Consider the following 18,038-nt stretch of genomic DNA (forward strand, 5'->3'; position numbering starts at 1 on the left):
TCTATCTATCTATCAATCTAATAATAAACATAGAGTAGAATGATCATTTTCTTGTCAACAAAAACTGAAAATGTATAAACTTCATAAATGTAGAATTTAAAGCAGAGCTGCTGTATTGGATTGCATTAGATTACACAGGTGTACCTAATAAAGAAGCCAGTGAGTGTATATTGCTTTACTATTTTTACTGTAATGGAGCCGTATTTCACAAGATTATACTTTCATAACTGGAGTTACAATAATCTTCACTCTTGAATGGTTTGACCTGGAATTTCTTTATTTGGGATGACAGTAAGTTATCTGGGTTATAAGGGGTTAGACTATATGGTTGCCAAAATTATGCAAAATAACACAACTTTAATAAAAGAATACACAATGTTTCTAAACCCTACCAAACATGTTTTTATACTTTTTTTTTTTTTTTAGAGGCGTTTTCTTTTCTTCTTTTTTTGTTTTTTTGTTTTGCATTGACTGCACAATTGCGTCATTGCGTCAGCAGCAAGTGAATGTGTGCGTCGGGACGGGACGGGGGCACGGAACTACTGCTGTAGGGTCGACGAATAATCGGAGATGAAGGAGAAAGATGGACATTTAACAGAGCTTTTACAAGTGGACCTGTAACTCGGCGAAAGCGCCAGTGTTTTTTTTGTAAACTCACCGCCCGGCGAGTGTTATATGAAGACTCGCCGAGGACGTGCTTTAACCGCAGTAAGTGAGCGTAGGGAGAGCCGGGGAGGGCTGTAGCTGCTGGGGTTTCTTTTGGAGAGGGAAAACAACATGGCTGCGGTGGAGCTCGAATGGATCCCAGAAACACTGTACAACACCGCTATCTCGGCTGTGGTGGACAACTACAGTCGGTCAAGAAGGGACATACGCTCGCTCCCGGAGAATATACAGTTTGATGTCTATTATAAGGTAAGATATAGCAGTGAAAAAGGTGGCCCGGCTGTATGTGACAGCTAGCGGACTGTACGCTTTGTGCAATCAGCTGCTAACGTTAGCTGAATATCGATAACCCGACGCTTGCTCTAGAAAGATAAAAAAACTGCTTGTTTTGGAGGGTGCAGCTAACTCAACCCACCTAATATCTTCCTAGAATTCAATATAGCTAGTATGTTTAGCGATATAATGAACGTGTTTTTGTATAAGAAGCCAAAAACGAGCATTTCATCTCGCATTTAATTACACCAGTGACCGTGAAAATGAAGTGTGACAGTGTTGTCATTTAAGTCAACAGTGTTTTTGTCGGTTCAGTCATGTCAACAATGAGTTCGCGACCCAAACCTATAGGCTGACATTTGCTAGCTACTCGCTACAACATATGTGGAGAGCTTTTGACATCCACATTAAATACAGAACTATAATATCCTGAGCTTTTAAATGAATAACACATTGAAATATAAGACGACTCGCCCAATGTCAGCTGAGATAAAGAGGGTAAGCGGGAAATGACTGACTGTCTTGTCAATACATATGATCACATACAGTATACTCCTATTCAAAGTAATGGTGTTCTCTGATGATATACACTGGCTGTTTAGATGAGTAAAAGTTACTTCCTGATCAGATATTAAAACAATTTTTAAAAACTGATTGCATGTTTTATAATTAATTACACATTTCTAGTGTTTTTCTAAGTTGTGTTATTAACTTAGAAGCAGTAGTTTGCCTCAGAGTATCCTCACGTGGTGATCTAAAAGGTTATGTCAAATGGGAAAAAACATATAGAGATTTTTAAGTTTAAGGTATTGAAACTGATATTAAAAACACTTTAAACACCATAATCATAACAGGCCGCAACTGTTAATATACGAGCAACTTCATCAGCAGTGATCTATGGTGTCTGCGGCTGTATTATGCTATACAGTAATAGTGTAGTGGTGTGTGTGAGGCTATAGATGTGTTGGTTTACAGAATTTGCAGCAAACCATTTGATGTTAAACTATCTTGATGAACCTCTGCCATTGTGATAGTTCTCTTCACACACACTGGATTTCAACGGCAATACCAAAAAATCTCGGAGATAAACGAAATGAGGCGATTAACTAAAAGTTGTACCTCTAACACAGACATGACAGCCGTAGGGCAGCATCACACTTCTCGCCTCCTCTTCACACTTATTTACAAAAGTGAAAGGAGGGATTCTTACTTGTTACTCCATGTCCATTAAGAGAAGAGAGTGAACGTGACATAGAAATCACAAGTACTAGCACATCACACCAGTGGGCACAGGTCCAGTTAAAGCACTGACATTGATTTCTTGTAAACAGATATCCTCAGAGTGTTCAACTGCCCAGATTCCAAGAAAAAAAACACATGGGGATGTGAACATTGTGTCCTCAGCATGGCCCTGATTATTAGTCTTTTATCCATGGCTTCTAGCTTTTGTAAAGCTTTTGTGTAATAGTGTGGAAAGAGTCTAGGCTTTATTATACTATCTATAATAAATTGAGGGCATATTGACCAGAATTTTTTGATAAAGTAAGTTTTAGATTGACAGGCCATAATCATGCATAAACCTTTAAGAAGCACAATAGTTACAGAGTAAACAGTGTTGTAATATTTGTATATGTAAAAACGACGATGATCTCCTGTAAACAAAAGAAAATCCGATGTGGTAACTTCATCTGAGAGCGCTGAACCGCCCAAGAGTCTATGTTTTATTGTTTCATTGATAGCCAAGACGACATAACATTTCCAGCTTTATTTATAGATTGTCATTGAGGGCAAACATGTACAGAACGTCTTCACATGGCATCACATGGAAACTCGATGAGGCGCTTTCTTCACTTTTTATATAACGTCGTATATTCTCCATTCTCGGGCTTGTTTTCATCCACAAGCAGACACAAACAACAGTGGCGCACTTTGTCAAATCAAATGTACAATTCAGCATGAAACCACTGAGTTTTCATGCACTCATTTCTGACTTGAATGCAAACATTAATAAAAACAACTATTCAGCCGTGATATAATTTGCGCCAGACTGGAAAAGCCAGCTTGTGGCAATATGGTGTAGCTCATGAAGAGATCTCACTTGGCTTAACCGCAGCTCGGCAGGTGTTGTTGAGAATATATATTCAAATAAAATAAAAAGTGCCTCAGAGGTTGAATTAGTCAGAGTGGTGCAGTCAGGTAGGGTCAGACAGGAAATACATAACAGCTACAGAGTGTTACATCAAATAAATAGTAACTAAAGCTTAGTTCACACTCATTTTCTTTCACTTTTTTATCAGTTTTTTTCACACTAGTGGGACAGTGTGTAATTCAACATGAATAACACTACAATACTTGTATTACACTTTAAGTAAAGGCTGCATTTTCTGACGTAGTAGAAGTTTGACTACCACTAAAAGGTGATTTAGTGTTAAAATGTGTAAAGCATCAGGTCAACTTGTGCTAGGCGCCAGCAGCCTTCAGGTGTTACAGTGCAATGTTTAGCTGCCTCTTCTCTTTGTCTCTGTTTACATATTTGTTTTTTGTAGCATCTTAAACTTGATTATTAACCCGCAGGATATTTGTGTTGCTGGCGGGAATGAACTCAAAGGTCGCAACAACCGAAAAGAATCAAGAATAACATAAAATACATAGTTTTAAAGATAATAAATCATAATGGGTTATTGAGAAATAAATGTAGATGTAAAAAAAAAAAAAAGAAAACAGCAGCAGATCAAACAAATAGAAACACTATTACCATCCTGTACATGAAGATCAAATTAAGACCAACACTAAATCTAGAGCCACATAAAGTGCACTCCCCGGTGTTAAAGTACACTTGCGCCAATCTATATAAATTAAGTCAAGAGAGTCAGTCTTTCAATAGCTCATGAATAAAAGTGTCTAAATAGTGTGTCTGTTTCGTGCATCCTGTAGCAGAGGTCACTCCCTCATCATCACCTTCCTGGCCACTTTGACCACAATGTTTTTATTTACCTGACTGAAGCAGCCAATTCGAGCCACTACATAGTAATTAAAAACAGATTCAATAAAATGCTGATATAGTAATTAGAGTAGTACACACCTTTTTAAAAGAATTCAATCTGTCTAAAGCAGGGATGTCCAAACTCTACCATAAAGGTTCATGTGGCTGCAGGTTTTTAATCAACTGATCTCAGTCTTCAGACAGATGATCGGTTGAATCGCGTGCTCTTGGTTGAACAAAAACCTTCCAGGCACACGGCCCTTAATGGAATAGTTTGGACATTCCTGATCTAAAGGTTCAGCAGTATCTGTAATGAACTCAAAAGTCGTTATCAATCACAGTGAACAGGTATTTCTGCTCAGTAACAATATTAATGTGTGTATCCTGGGGTGGTGGAGGCTCACAGCAGCCACAACATAAGGAGTCCACAGATGTATAGACAGGGAAACATGGTTATTACAGATGAAGACAAATAGACACCCTATCACATGACTTTCAATATCTAATTATTCTTCATTTTAATTACTATCTACTAACAGAATTTAATCGAATGGTAACATGATTTGATCTAATGTTGAGTTATATATCATCATGCTCAAAAGGACTAGTTCGTTATAAAACACCTGGTTGAGGAAAGTGACGTTTCTAAGCATGCAGAAAAATTAAGTTTTACTTAAAAAAAAAAAAAAAAAAAAATTTAAATTAGTTTTTACTTATCGTACAATAACATAATCAACATCATCATGTCTATATATGGACTTATCATATGATACATGGACATGACCGTGATCATTATTTTGACCTCAACATTGCCACACTTCACATTAGCAGCTAAAAGGCTATTCATGTCACATTGGTTAAACAAGTAGTGTCCTCCATTCCTCACTGTGTTCGTCCTGAGTGGAGACTGTAGAAGAATTAAAGGTAAATAACTCTGTCTCCAACCATAATGACAGTCTGGGTTTTTACAGAAGTGTAGAGCCCACTCTCCAATCCCACCGCCCACCCCCCCTTACATTATTATGCTATTATATTATCATTATATCAGTGGTATAAAATGATCTTCAAATGACAATAATAATTTGTATCGCGATTATTTCTGTGAGATAGTGTGACTGTTTCAGTTTCTGAATTCATTTGAAGTGTAAACCTGCAAAAAACCCAAACAAAAACACACGTCACCACTCAGCTATTTCCCTCAGTCTCTCACACGGTGTCCTATCACTCTGACTTTAAGTGAGATTTCACACAATAACTGCAGTTCTGAGACCCGTCGTGTGACCCCCCCCCACTCTCCCGCAGACCCCCCATCATGGAGAGCCAGTGTATATATACCAACTTCCAGCTCAGTGCATTTTGATGACAGGCTAGACATCAGCAAATGTTTTTGTGTAAACCCCACCTCACCCGAACAGCACACAACATTTTGTAAAAGCATCACTTAAAAACACAACAGTAACAGAAAGCGGGATGAAAAATGGGACAGGGTTAGTACACTGTGTACTCTACCGCTGATACATTCTGTCTCCACCTGTACATTATTAATCACATCACTTATCACCCTTACAGTCAATACCGTGCTCCTAATTGAAGAGTTGACATCTGTATTATTCTCAATGATTCTCCATGCTCACCTTACCTCCCCTTCACCCCTCCATCTCTCTCTCTCTCCCTGTCTCTCTCCCTCTCCCTCTCCCTCTCCCTCTCTCTGTCTCTCAGCTTTACCAGCAGGGCCGGCTCTGCCAGCTGGGAGGAGAGTTCTGTGAGCTGGAGGTGTTTGCTAAAGTGCTGCGGGCTTCAGACAAAAGGTAAGAACATAATGGGGCTAAGCTTGTCTCTGAAACCTCACACCAACCCACACTGACCCATCAGAAGTCATACAAAGTGGTCCTGGAGGGCTGGGTCCCCTTTTTAAATAGATGATTATCATTGCAGTTGTTTTTTAGTGTGTGTGCTGTTCTGAATACTGCATTCAGGTGGATGGAGGATGGGATTGGAAAAGCCTCCTGCATGGATGGGAAAATATAATAATGCCTGAGTTTAGTATTTAGATGTCTTGCTTTATATTTCATCATCAACCGCAGCAGCATATTTGTATTAGCATTAAATCACATGTGAATATCATATATTAAAGCATACATACAAATGCAGAGGCAACAAAACACAAGCATTAAAAAAGACAGCAGTGTGGAATTGCCCAAAGATGCATCCATGTGTGAGATTATTCCACTGTACTTCAATGATTCAGTCAGTTTTGTTTCATGAAGATTATATAGAAGGTTCAATGTGTCAACGCTGATTGACAGTCGAGAATAGTGTCCCTCTACACTGTCATGTCAGCTGATCAGGGTCTGTAGGTTTAGGTTAGGGATGCACTGATCCCACTTTTTCAGTCCTGGTACACATACCTGGGCTATGGGTATCAGCTGATACTGCGTACCAATCAGATAGCAGTGTTTGGGTCAAATTTGACAGCTGTAAAAACACCCCAAATGTCTTTTATTCTGAAATGTGATGACTTTTCCTAAAGCGACCCTAAATACCCTACACAAAAATTTAAATATTTTAAAATGTTAATTTTTTTTTTTTTTTTTTTACAAATGATTGCCCATTGAGGCTGTTCTGGGTCAAATTTGACCAAAATGAATGGTTAATAGTTGTAATAAGATAGTAGTTATGAGGATTTCTTTTTATGATGTAGCAGTGAAGACTGATGGCTCTAATGGTTATACAATAAACCTCACAGTTCATTTTCACTTTACATAAAATACATTTCCATCATTATTGCTATGTTATATTTTCATGTCTCTCTCTTCTATCTGAAACATGAATTAAGGTTTAATCACATTTATTGATCAGTCAGATCGACTATTGATGCTTTCTAAACACATCTGTGGTTTAAAATTTGGTGAGGAGGAGGGGATTCTTAGACCGGGTCAAAACTGAACCGGAACATACTGTGAAGGTGTAGAATGTGAACAGTATGTAAGGGTTAATAAGCTGTGTGCTTCACTGTGTGGAATAGACTGGGATCATTCTTTTATGTGTAAGGCAACATCAGGCTTGACTTAAACGTTGCTTTCCTAACTTTGTAAAACAAAATATGACAAATAGACACCTAGATATAAATGTATTGAAGTGTTATTCATTAAAATAATGATATCTGATACCAGACCAGCCCATTGTCACTGATACCTGATCCAGCTGTTTGAGTCAGTATCAAACTGATACCTGATATCAGTATCAATGTATCTCTATTGTAGGAGAGCATTCATTCAGAGAAATATGTCACTTAACTTTACATTCAGTCCTTCATCAAGTAGAAAGTCCACTGCCAGTGAACAGCAGGTGTTAGCAGTTTATTTAGGGCTGAATTTGCATCCTCGTTTCTGTTCTTACTGGCTGACAGATATGACAGGGTGGACCAGATCAGTGAGCAGCTATCTTTGAGAATCACAGCTGAATTTTCAACTTTTTCTGCTCATGACAGCATCATCATGTGACAAAGTTACATAAACTGTTTTGATTGGCTGTTATACAAACTCGAGGCTGATTAAAAGGAATCAGTCAGTGTAACTCCAGCTCTGCTCTGTGTAATGTGCTACTGTGCACCGAGCGACAGTTTTATAAAACATAGCTGCTGCCATTCAGAAACTGCCAAGTCATCAGAGCAGGGCTGGACTGTGACAGAAGAGGAAATTATTTGAACATGACGTTACATATTAAAAAAAAACAAAGAAAAATGATCCGTTCAGACTGTTATACAGCAGGTGAAGGTTAAGTGTTGGATGTTCACCTGTGTAAAAGCCCTGAGGCAGCTGCTGGATTGAGAACTCACTGAACTCACTGAGCCAATACAATAAAACTTGTCAAACCTCTGTGTATTAGCAAACCTTGAGGGTGATACAGTGGCCACTTAAGACCAACTATGTTAATACACATGACCTGTTGTAGCCCAGTTGAACTACAGAAGGCTTTAGGTTAAGGTACATTATTGATGTTCTATCTGTAATGTTATCTTAGCGCTGTATGTTGTTGCTTTCAGCCTGCAGCGATAATCTCCATGTGAATACAATAGCAGCAGTCTGTGTAACTGATCGGTATCTCACATATGTCCTCTGACCTGTTCCAGACACCTCCTGCACCACTGCTTCCAGGCCCTGATGGACCACGGTGTGAAAGTGGCCTCAGTCCTGGCGAACTCCTTCAGCCGCCGCTGCTCCTACATCGCAGAGTCTGACGCCCACGTCAAGGAAAAGGCCATCCAGTTCGGCTTCGTACTGGGTAAATGGGGAGGAGAGCTTTCTAGTAGACACTTGGTGACAGAGGGGGGGGGGGCTGATACAGAAGACAATGAGAGAATTATCAGAGGGTTAACTGATTAGCTTCAGAGATAGGCTAGATGGATTTTGTTTTTACTAGTCGTTTATATTATGGATCCTGTTTTTGTGCTGGTGCATGGAATTATGGGACAGGTATGTTGATCATGTACAGCCTGTGATTTGAGAAGTGCAGCGCCGGAAAGCAGCTGTTTACTTTGATTAAATCACATGCTAATGAGAGGTTGCTACTAAATAGGCTCACACATTACAGAATGCCTGTTTGCGTAGGAGACATTGGATTGATGCAATCATAAAAATGACTGAAACAAACTGTTCCTCTTATTTATTTTTGTTGAACTTTTAACAAATCAACAGATGTTAATGTCACGTGCCACTGTGTACCTTCCAACAGTGTAATTTCCTAGAGGACAGTCTCTTCATTTGTTAAGCTATTGTCGCAATACTTCACTGTTATTGGCTCAGTTGTTTCAGAGCGATGTGCGCACCAGAGACCTTCCACTTACTGCCTGTCACTGGGTTTGCATGATTAAAATAAGGCTATAAATGTAAAATAGTAATAGTGTCACCCATGACTTCTTAGTACTAACAAGCATAGCTCAGCTCCTCAGCTACACCCGCAACTGCCTCAACATCTGTAGTGACTGCCACCACATGTAATTGATGAGTATATTAAACAATATTCACTAGCACAGTGGTTTTATCCTCTTTCTCATTCTGTTTATAAAGTCAGCACAGCATCTAGAGAGAATTTAATGCATCCTAAGACAAGGTGATGGATGCTTGTTAAGCAGTAAATTGGCTGGCGAGCAAGCCGTGGCAGTGACTGTGAAAAAGAAGTTGTTTAAAAGATGAGCCAGCAGTGTATATTTTAGCTCTGCATTATCATCAAAGTGAAGCAGTGGATGTATTCTGGTTTATAATGTTAGAACCTTAAAGATGAGTTTCACTTCCTCTATTACCTGGCACAATAGACACAGTAAAGTAAGACACATAGTTTGCAGTGTAAGTGTTGTTTTGAATAGAACATATGGGTAATGTGTTGTGTGGAGCAGGTGATGCTGAATCTAGCTCCCTTCTGATTGGCAGACTGCTGAAGTGATGTCATGTGTTTGATTGCAGGGGGCTTCTTGTCTGATGCCGGCTGGTATGGAGATGCTGAGAAAGTGTTTCTGTCGTGCCTGCAGCTCTGCACACTCCACAGCGAGGTCCTCCACTGCTTCCGGGCTGTGGAATGCTGTGTCAGGTCAGTATATTTACCCAGAATTCCTTTAGACCAGGGCTGCAACTAACCATTATTTTCATTAAGGGTTAGTTGTTTGTATGAAAAATGTCGGTCACTGCTTCCCAAAGCCCAAAATGAAAACCCCAAATGTCTTGTTTTGTCCACAACCCGAAAATATTCACTTAATATTACAGAGGACTTAAAAAAAATTAATTTTAGAATTTAAACTTTTTTTTTTCTTAAAAATGACTCAAACCAATTAATTATCAAAGAATTTTGCAATTAATTTAATAGTCGACGACTAATTGGTTAATGATTGCAGCTTTACTTTAGACAGCCTTTATGTATAATAAATAAGTTCACTTTGGGGTTACCAAAGTCTTAATTTCAGTTGTAGTAAACTGTTTAGGGCCTGACTGATACTGGAGTTTTTGGGCCAATACCAATATCAAGTAATTCACATATCGATATATCAGCCGATAATCTTATATACACAGAATATATATATATATATAAACACACACTTTTTTCAAATGTGTTATCAAACACTTCAAATCTATGTAATGGAGTCCAGGATATTTTACAGTTGAACAATTAATTACATTTTTTATAAAATCATCACTGCACTAAAACAGTAAACTACAATAAGAATTTAATATGTATATATTAAACTTGGATTAGGAAAAATGATTAACTATACATAAAATGTGGCATATGTATCTTTAAAAAAAAGAAAGAAGAAATTGGCTCATATCGGACGGCAGAAAGACAGATACTGATACATCTGTGATAAGTCAATATAGGCTGATAATAACGATTTACAGATTCGTCTGTCTGGTTTTTAGCTTGTATGAGATGTGGGATTTATTAAGTTTGTCAGTGCAAATGATGCAGCACTGAGTCATGTCTTATTAATGAATGTGTCTTTGACCTGTAGAACTGTACTTGCCACTCCAACACTATATAAAAAAAAAAAAAGACTATGAAAAAAATAGATAAGGAAAGACTAGTTTGATGAATGAAAAAGTGTTCCAGCCTTATTGGAAGATGAGGGCACCAGCCTTTGTTTAAATTGAAAATCCATACAATCCATAAAAGAGGCATTATGACAGTTGATATTATAATGACAATATATAATGACTGAATCAGAAAAACTCTGCTTATATTTCTGTCTACATCCAGTAACTAAGTTGGACTTAACAACAAACCAAGACTGTTATTAAAGGTGTCTCCTCTCGTCTCCACAGGCTGCTTCATGTCCGCAATGGTAACTGTAAGTACCACCTGGGGGAGGAGACCTTCAAGCTTGCTCAGTCTTATATGGACAAATTAGCCAAACACGGCCACCAGGCCAACAAGGCGGCGCTGTACGGCGAGCTCTGTGCCTTGCTCTTCGCCAAAAGCCACTACGATGAGGTAAGATTCACCACCGGTGCCTGAGAGAGCTTTGTCACCAGAGTTTGATAGAAAATAAGGACATTTCTTACTCGTGTCTTTTTCCTGTCTGTCTTCCAGGCATACAGGTGGTGTATAGAGGCCATGAAGGAAATTACTCCAGGGCTGCCTGTTAAAGTAGTGGTCGATGTCCTCCGGCAAGCCTCAAAGGTTAACAGTGTTCACTTATATTCCAACGTGTTAGTGCAGACTGTATGTTACACTACTACAGGACAGCATTGTGTTGAGTTTTTGATACTCGATAGCCGTCGTGTGAAGTCTTGACTGTGTGTTTCTGCCGCAGGCCTGCGTGGTGAAGAGAGAGTTCAGAAAAGCAGAACAGCTGATCAAACATGCAGTGTTTCTAGCAAGGTAACCCGCTGGGTCTTATAAGGTCTCCACGTCATTTATAGTTGCTCTTTTTCGAATGTTTTCTGACGGCTTTGTTTTTGTGTCTTTTACAGAGAACACTTTGGACACAAGCATCCCAAGTACTCGGACACGCTGCTAGATTATGGATTTTACTTATTAAATGTAGATAACATATGCCAATCAGTTGCTATTTACCAGGTAACAGAGCAATACAGAACAAGAGTGTAAAACCGGTGTCGCCGAATGATGCGCATCCTTATAAAAGTATCACCATTCTGTTTCAATCGTAGACGGCGCTGGATATCCGACAGTCTGTGTTCGGAGGGAAGAACATCCACGTGGCCACGGCCCATGAAGACCTGGCCTACTCCTCATACGTGCACCAGTACAGCTCTGGGAAATTCGACAACGCTCTGTGAGTACAATGAATCTCACAGAGTCGGAGACTATTCCTAGACCAGCCGGCTAATTACATTAGACATGAGCTCGCTTGTAGATGGAAGCACAAGACCATGACTCACGCTGTAACCGTGTTTTCTCTTTTATCGACTTAACTGGCTTTTCAGTAATGTGGCTGCACGCTGCTGGCGGGTGTCGTTTCATACTGTGATCATTGTAGACACTGATTTTTAAATGTAGCAGGAAGCTCAGTGAAAGCATTTTTAAATTTGAGTCCTCTCTGTATACAAAGGGACTGATTCCAACTTGGGTAATTTTGTGACCTCTGTTATCCACTCTGACTTTTGCAACGTACGAGCAAGCAGAGCTTTTACAAAACAACGTCCCTCAGAGAGAAGCGCTCCTCGTTCTCGGAAGTGTTTGTCCCGTGAATAGAACAGGCTTTTCTCGCCAAGTCTGAGCGGGCATGAGATGTTTGGGTCAGCTGCTGTGTTTGTCCCCCCCCCTCAGATTCCATGCAGAACGTGCCATAGACATCATAACTCACATTCTGCCTGAGGACCATCTGCTGCTGGCCTCCTCCAAGAGAGTCAAAGGTAAGGCATGTTTCCTGGAGACGCTGGCCTCTCGCCCATTGTGTGTTAGTAACACTGCCACTCTGTTATAGTTTTTAGACTGGCATCTGTTAGCAGCTATATGACACCTCTGACAGTTCTGAGATAACAGTGAAGTGATGCAGGGACTGATACTGACTTGAACTTCAGGGAGAATTTCACATTTGACACCAACAAATGACACGGAGCTGTGGCTCTGCTGTCTAAACGTTGGAGGAAGTCTAACGTGAATGCTTTTTTTGCTTTTTTTTTTCACCAGCTTTGATTCTGGAAGAAATAGCGATCGACTGCCACAATAAGGAGACAGAAGAGCGCCTCCTCCAGGAAGCTCACGACCTGCACCTCTCCTCTCTGCAGCTGGCCAAGAAGGCCTTCGGAGAGTTTAACGTCCAGACAGCCAAACACTACGGCAACCTAGGACGACTCTACCAGTCCATGAGGAAGTTCAAGGTTAATGGAGACACATATATATATATTTATTTATTTATATATATACTATAAAAGCTGATGAGGTCACACTGCTGCAACATAACCTGTAATACAGCTCAAACATTTAAGATTGACTGCTGTTATTGCGTCAATTCAAACATCACTGGCAAGGGACTAGTCCAACATAACAGTACGCCCCCACCCCCAAAAATCCAATCAATCAATCAGACTTTATTTGTATAGCACTTTCATACATAGTAATGTAACACAAAGTGCAATAGATAGATAGATAGATAGATAGAGAGGTAGATCAGCAGCATATATGAAAACAAATACATAGTAAACAAACAAGACAAGAAAAGAAGAAATAATTAATGACTCAATATAATCAGGAAGTGATGAAATGCCATCATCACTCTGATGAATCACCAGAGGTAGGATAAAAAATGTAAAAAATTAAGAATACCCAAATAAAGTAAAAGGTAATAAAACATGAATAAAAATATAATATAAATAAATAATAAAAATAAAGTCACTATAAAATGAAGCAGAAATGTGAGGTGGGGTATTAAAAGTAAAATATAAAATAAAAAAAATAAAAAGATTAAGAGGAAATGTAAAGGTGGAAACAGAAGGAAATAAAATAGAATAAAAAAGTCCAAGTAATAAAAATAGACAAAAATATGAAATAAAAGATAGATGATAAAATAAAATAAATCTTCATTTTGCTTTTAGCCTGTGACAGAGTTAGTTTAAAATGCATCACACTTATCTGTAGGATTGTCCTTAAAGTGGAGCCCAGTGCTGATCATACTGATGACTGATGAGTCTTCATGGCTGTTATCAGCTGATCAGGCTACACTGGATCTCACAATGCTGAATGCAGCAGAGCAGCAGCAGCTCACATAACATAAGTCTTACTCAGCTTTAATATGAAGTTGCTGAGTTTTAGTCCCTATTTAAAGGGACAAATCTTCCCAATCTGTTTAGGAGAATAGTTGTTGATGAGCGTAAATGTGGTGCATTGTAAAGGATATGATAGAAGGATTTATGAAATGACTAAACACATGTTTTTCATCAGATTTCCACAGATAGAAAAGTTAATAGTCTGTTATGTCATCATTGAAACTCTATTTGGAAATAAGTAGTTCAAAGTGGAAACCCAAAAGTCATCACAACTCATCTCAGAGCATAACGTAACAAGTGCTGACATTCACAGGGACTAACACGAGCCCACACTGCTGCTTGTGATGAAACCTTTCCACTGGAAAAATCAACCTAATGTTTTGCTCATCGGACAAACCCAAGAAATAGTTCCTGTGTATGAAAATGTTGCCTGTGTGTGTGTGTGTTTGTGTGTGTGTTGGATCTGTGTCTCAATGTTTGTGTGTGTTTCCCGCAAACCAGGAGGCAGAGGAGATGCACATCAAAGCCATCCAGATTAAGGAGCAGCTTCTGGGCCATGAGGACTACGAGGTGGCTCTGTCTGTGGGCCACCTGGCCTCCCTCTACAACTACGACATGAACCAGTATGATGACGCAGAGAGGCTCTACCTGCGCTCCATCGCTATCGGTCAGAGGAGGGGAAGGGATGGACTGTATCTTACAGTGTGCTTTAAAAACAAACTCTATCTATATTGAGATAAACATTAACACATATAAGTCCAACTTCATTGTTTCATCAATGAGCCTAACCTTAGTCATCCTGTTTTACTGGTATTAAAAAAACTGGTTCACTTCAGTTCAGTTTTATTTATATAGCGCCAAATCACAGCAAAAATTGAGTTGAGTGAGAAAGAGGAGAGAGAGACGAGAGGGAGAGAGATATACGAGATAATCTCTCAGCCAGAACAGACGAAGAAAAATGGTACAAATAATATCCAAATATTACAAGTACAGCTGTCTTTAAATAAGCAAAAGCAAAGTCAGCCTGAGCCAAGCTATGCTGCCAAAGCTAGAGAGGACAGCCTCACTGCTTCATCAGGTCAATATGACTATGATATTCCATTTATCATATACTGAGAATGTGTGAATGCTGTATATCTAATAAAAAGGCTGCAGTAAACATGATCTTTATTTACAGTCTTCATCACATTAAGTCTAAAATGATATTGACATAAATGTAGGAAAAGTAGGAAAAAAACAGCATATTTTTAAGATAAAATATTCCTTTTATTATTCCCACAATGGCGAAATTTGCATTATTACAGCAGCAAAGTGGACAGTAAAATAGAAGAGTAGCAATAAAAAGAATAAAGAACAATAAACAATAAGTACAAAAGCAATAAAAAACAATAGTAGTAAAACATATAATAAAATATTCTTCATGTTAATTGTGAAATATTGTAAATGCAGTATTTTTGTCCATGCCAGGATCCTGTAGTGTAGGAATGACTCCATTTTTCCTGTGTGCTGCTTAATTATCACCGTAGTTTCATGTTCAGATGTGATCTCATGAACTGAATCTGCTTCAGAGCAGGTTAGCCATCAAGCTCGGTTACCATGGTGATTTAACTGTATTAAAATCGACTCTGCTTTTCAGTACTGAAATAACCTGGCTTATTGAGGCCTGTGTTCCCGGAATTCCAGATTGTACCGTTTTGGTCTGCTCTGAAACTGAACTGAGTTCTAAGTCAAAGCTGTCATGAGTCAAACTGATTTAATGTGCTTCTATGTCTTGTTGATCAGCCTCAAAAACAGTTCAGTTTCAAGATTTAATAGCCAAGTTACCCATTAGCAGCCTAATTAACTTGTATGTAATATGGAATGATTGCCAACATGCTAAGTGATGCTTCCTTTGTCTTCCCAGGTAAGAAGCTGTTTGGAGAGGGCTACAGCGGGCTGGAGTACGACTACAGAGGCCTCATCAAGCTCTACAACTCAGTGGGGAACTACGAGAAGGTGTTTGAATACCACAACGTACTGTCCAACTGGAACCGGCTGAGGGACCGGCAGTTTGCCGTGGCAGACGCCCTGGAGGACGTCAACACTACCCCCCAGCAGACCCAGGAGGTGGTACAAGCTTTCCTATTGGCTCAGAGCCTGGGCCCCACCCGCCCCTGTCTCGGCTGATTTTTATGAGGGTAGAGGAGAAAGAGAGAGAAAAGAAAAAAGAAAGACACATGGGTTTAAGCCCAGAAAGGACACGAAATAAGCCCAAATGTGATGCTTCAGTTGCACACTCACACATACACACACACACACAGACACACACACAGACTTAATTAGTAATACACAGTAAATTCAAGCATCACCGGCACAGTCAGCTGGCTTTACAGTCACTGCGGCTGCCAGTACACACACACACACACACACACACACACACACACACACACAAACATACACACATTTAGCTGTGGAAAAAAAAGAAGAAAAGATAGAGAAGACACCGTTATCAAACCTCATCGACACCCACAAAAACCACCGAGACGTGACTCCAGACCGGATGCAGCTTCACAACCCACAGAGCAGACTGTTGCATTTCTCCAAGAGAAAGAGGACAAATAACTGATGGAGGAGGGGGTAGAGAGGGGGTGGGGTGCTGGGGGGGGACAAGAAAGAAAAAAACCTCAAACATCCTGTAAGGATGTCAAACAACCTCTCCTCTCTTCTCTTCTCTTCTCTCGTCTCGCTCTCGCCTTTTTTTTTTTTCTCTCTTTTTCAGTTTGGAATGGGAGAACTTTGAATGGGAGAATTTTTTTTCTTTTTTTTTTTTTTTCTTTTTGTATTTTGAACCAGCATCGCTCTGAAACGCCATGAGACTCATCACAGATCAAAAACCATGTTCTCCAGGGCTTTGTATACACACACACATACACACACACACACATCTGTGGAGAAAAAAAAAAAAAACAAGCCCCACATCCTTCATCAACATCATCATCATCACTCGGATCAGAGATGGAAAACGTCTGATATTTTTTGACACTTGTACAGTAAAATAATACAGCAGATTGTACACTTAAGTTTCAGTTGAAGGCTTCTTTTTTTTCTTTGTGTCTTTTTTGTTCTTTGCAAAGGAATGAAAGTTGGACCCTAAAGAAGACACAGAACTGCTCTGATGGAGAGAGATTACAAACAGTGGAATGTGCTGAAACCAGTGGGTGTATTGTTACACACGTTATAACAGGCTTCACAGGTCTCGTTTTATTTTATTTTATTTTTTTCCGGCTTAGTACTGACATAGCATCATTAAAATGCCAATAATTTATATGCAAAAAAGTGTATGTTTATGTAGCCCTTTTTTGTTTTGTTTAATGCTTTCTTACTGAGTGAGCCATTCATTCTGAAGAGGAAATAACACTGACACGGTGAGGAGTGATAAGAGGAAGATGCTACATGTACAGAGGGTCTGTAGAAGCCTGCCTTTATTTGTTAATGTAAAGGTGTGGCTTCATGTGTGTGTGTATGAAAGTGTGTGTGTGTGTGGCACTATACACAGATAGAGCTCCGGGTGCCTAAGTGCTCCTCTGATGACTACCAGCCTTACACCAGCTTGCAGTTATCTGTCTGTAGACGGACCCATACTTCTAAGTGCTAAATAAACTGATACCCTTAAGGGCACTGCAATGGGGACCAATATTGTGTATATGTGTGTGTGTGTATGTGTTGTTGGCCTGTTTACCTGTGCATTTAGCCTTTCTTTTCCACTCCATCCTGTCAGATAATCCCATCAAAATAAAAGTTCCAGATGATTTTTTTGAGGGGTTTTTTCACTGGAGCATGTTTCCCCTTTTATAACAGACTCTTTCTGTTCAATTTCTCATCTACAGTGTCACTAAAGAGCTCAGCTGTCTTTGTTTATCAGGGGTGCTGGCTGTCAATTATAATGAAGAACCAGGTAAACAACCCTGAAAACAACCAGTGACCAATGTTTCTGTTTCTACTATTTTCAGTTCAGGTTTACATGCAGCACTTAATTAAAAGAATCAGTTCACCCAAATTTACCAAGTTCACATTTTTTTCCCGCTCATTCGTTCAGCGCAGTGGTTCCTATTTGCTTGCGATTCCAGCCAGAGCAATAACGGATGATATGAAGCTGATATTGATTGTAATATATCAGATTTATTTTTCCATGTTAACTCACACACACACACACACACACACACACAGAAAAACACTTTGAAAATATCCCTGGTTTATTAATATTAAAGTGGCTATTCAAACAAACTGTGACAAAGATATGTACTAAGTGAAACATTATACAGTTGGATAAATAATAAACTTGTCAGCGCTCTCTGGTGGACAAACTGTTATTTCTGTCATTTATATATAATACAGTGTATATGTATTTTAATACCAAT

At 39.3% G+C, this 18,038-nt stretch overlaps 1 protein-coding gene across 1 annotated transcript; it reads left to right on the top strand.

Moving 5' to 3' along the window:
* The first annotated feature begins 538 nt into the window (after nt 1-538).
* Nucleotides 539-16,250, top strand: appbp2 (amyloid beta precursor protein (cytoplasmic tail) binding protein 2). Its single transcript, XM_062419370.1, has 13 exons — nt 539-915; nt 5,642-5,730; nt 8,055-8,206; nt 9,385-9,508; nt 10,735-10,903; nt 11,003-11,092; nt 11,226-11,293; nt 11,386-11,491; nt 11,584-11,708; nt 12,203-12,288; nt 12,566-12,756; nt 14,143-14,308; nt 15,545-16,250. Exons 1-13 carry the CDS (start codon nt 778-780, stop codon nt 15,805-15,807), a joined length of 1,767 nt encoding a protein of 588 aa, XP_062275354.1. The 5' UTR covers nt 539-777; the 3' UTR covers nt 15,808-16,250.
* Nucleotides 16,251-18,038: the final 1,788 nt, after the last annotated feature.

Source organism: Scomber scombrus, chromosome 5 (genome assembly GCF_963691925.1).
Source record: "Scomber scombrus chromosome 5, fScoSco1.1, whole genome shotgun sequence".
NCBI classification, from domain to species: domain Eukaryota; kingdom Metazoa; phylum Chordata; class Actinopteri; order Scombriformes; family Scombridae; genus Scomber; species Scomber scombrus.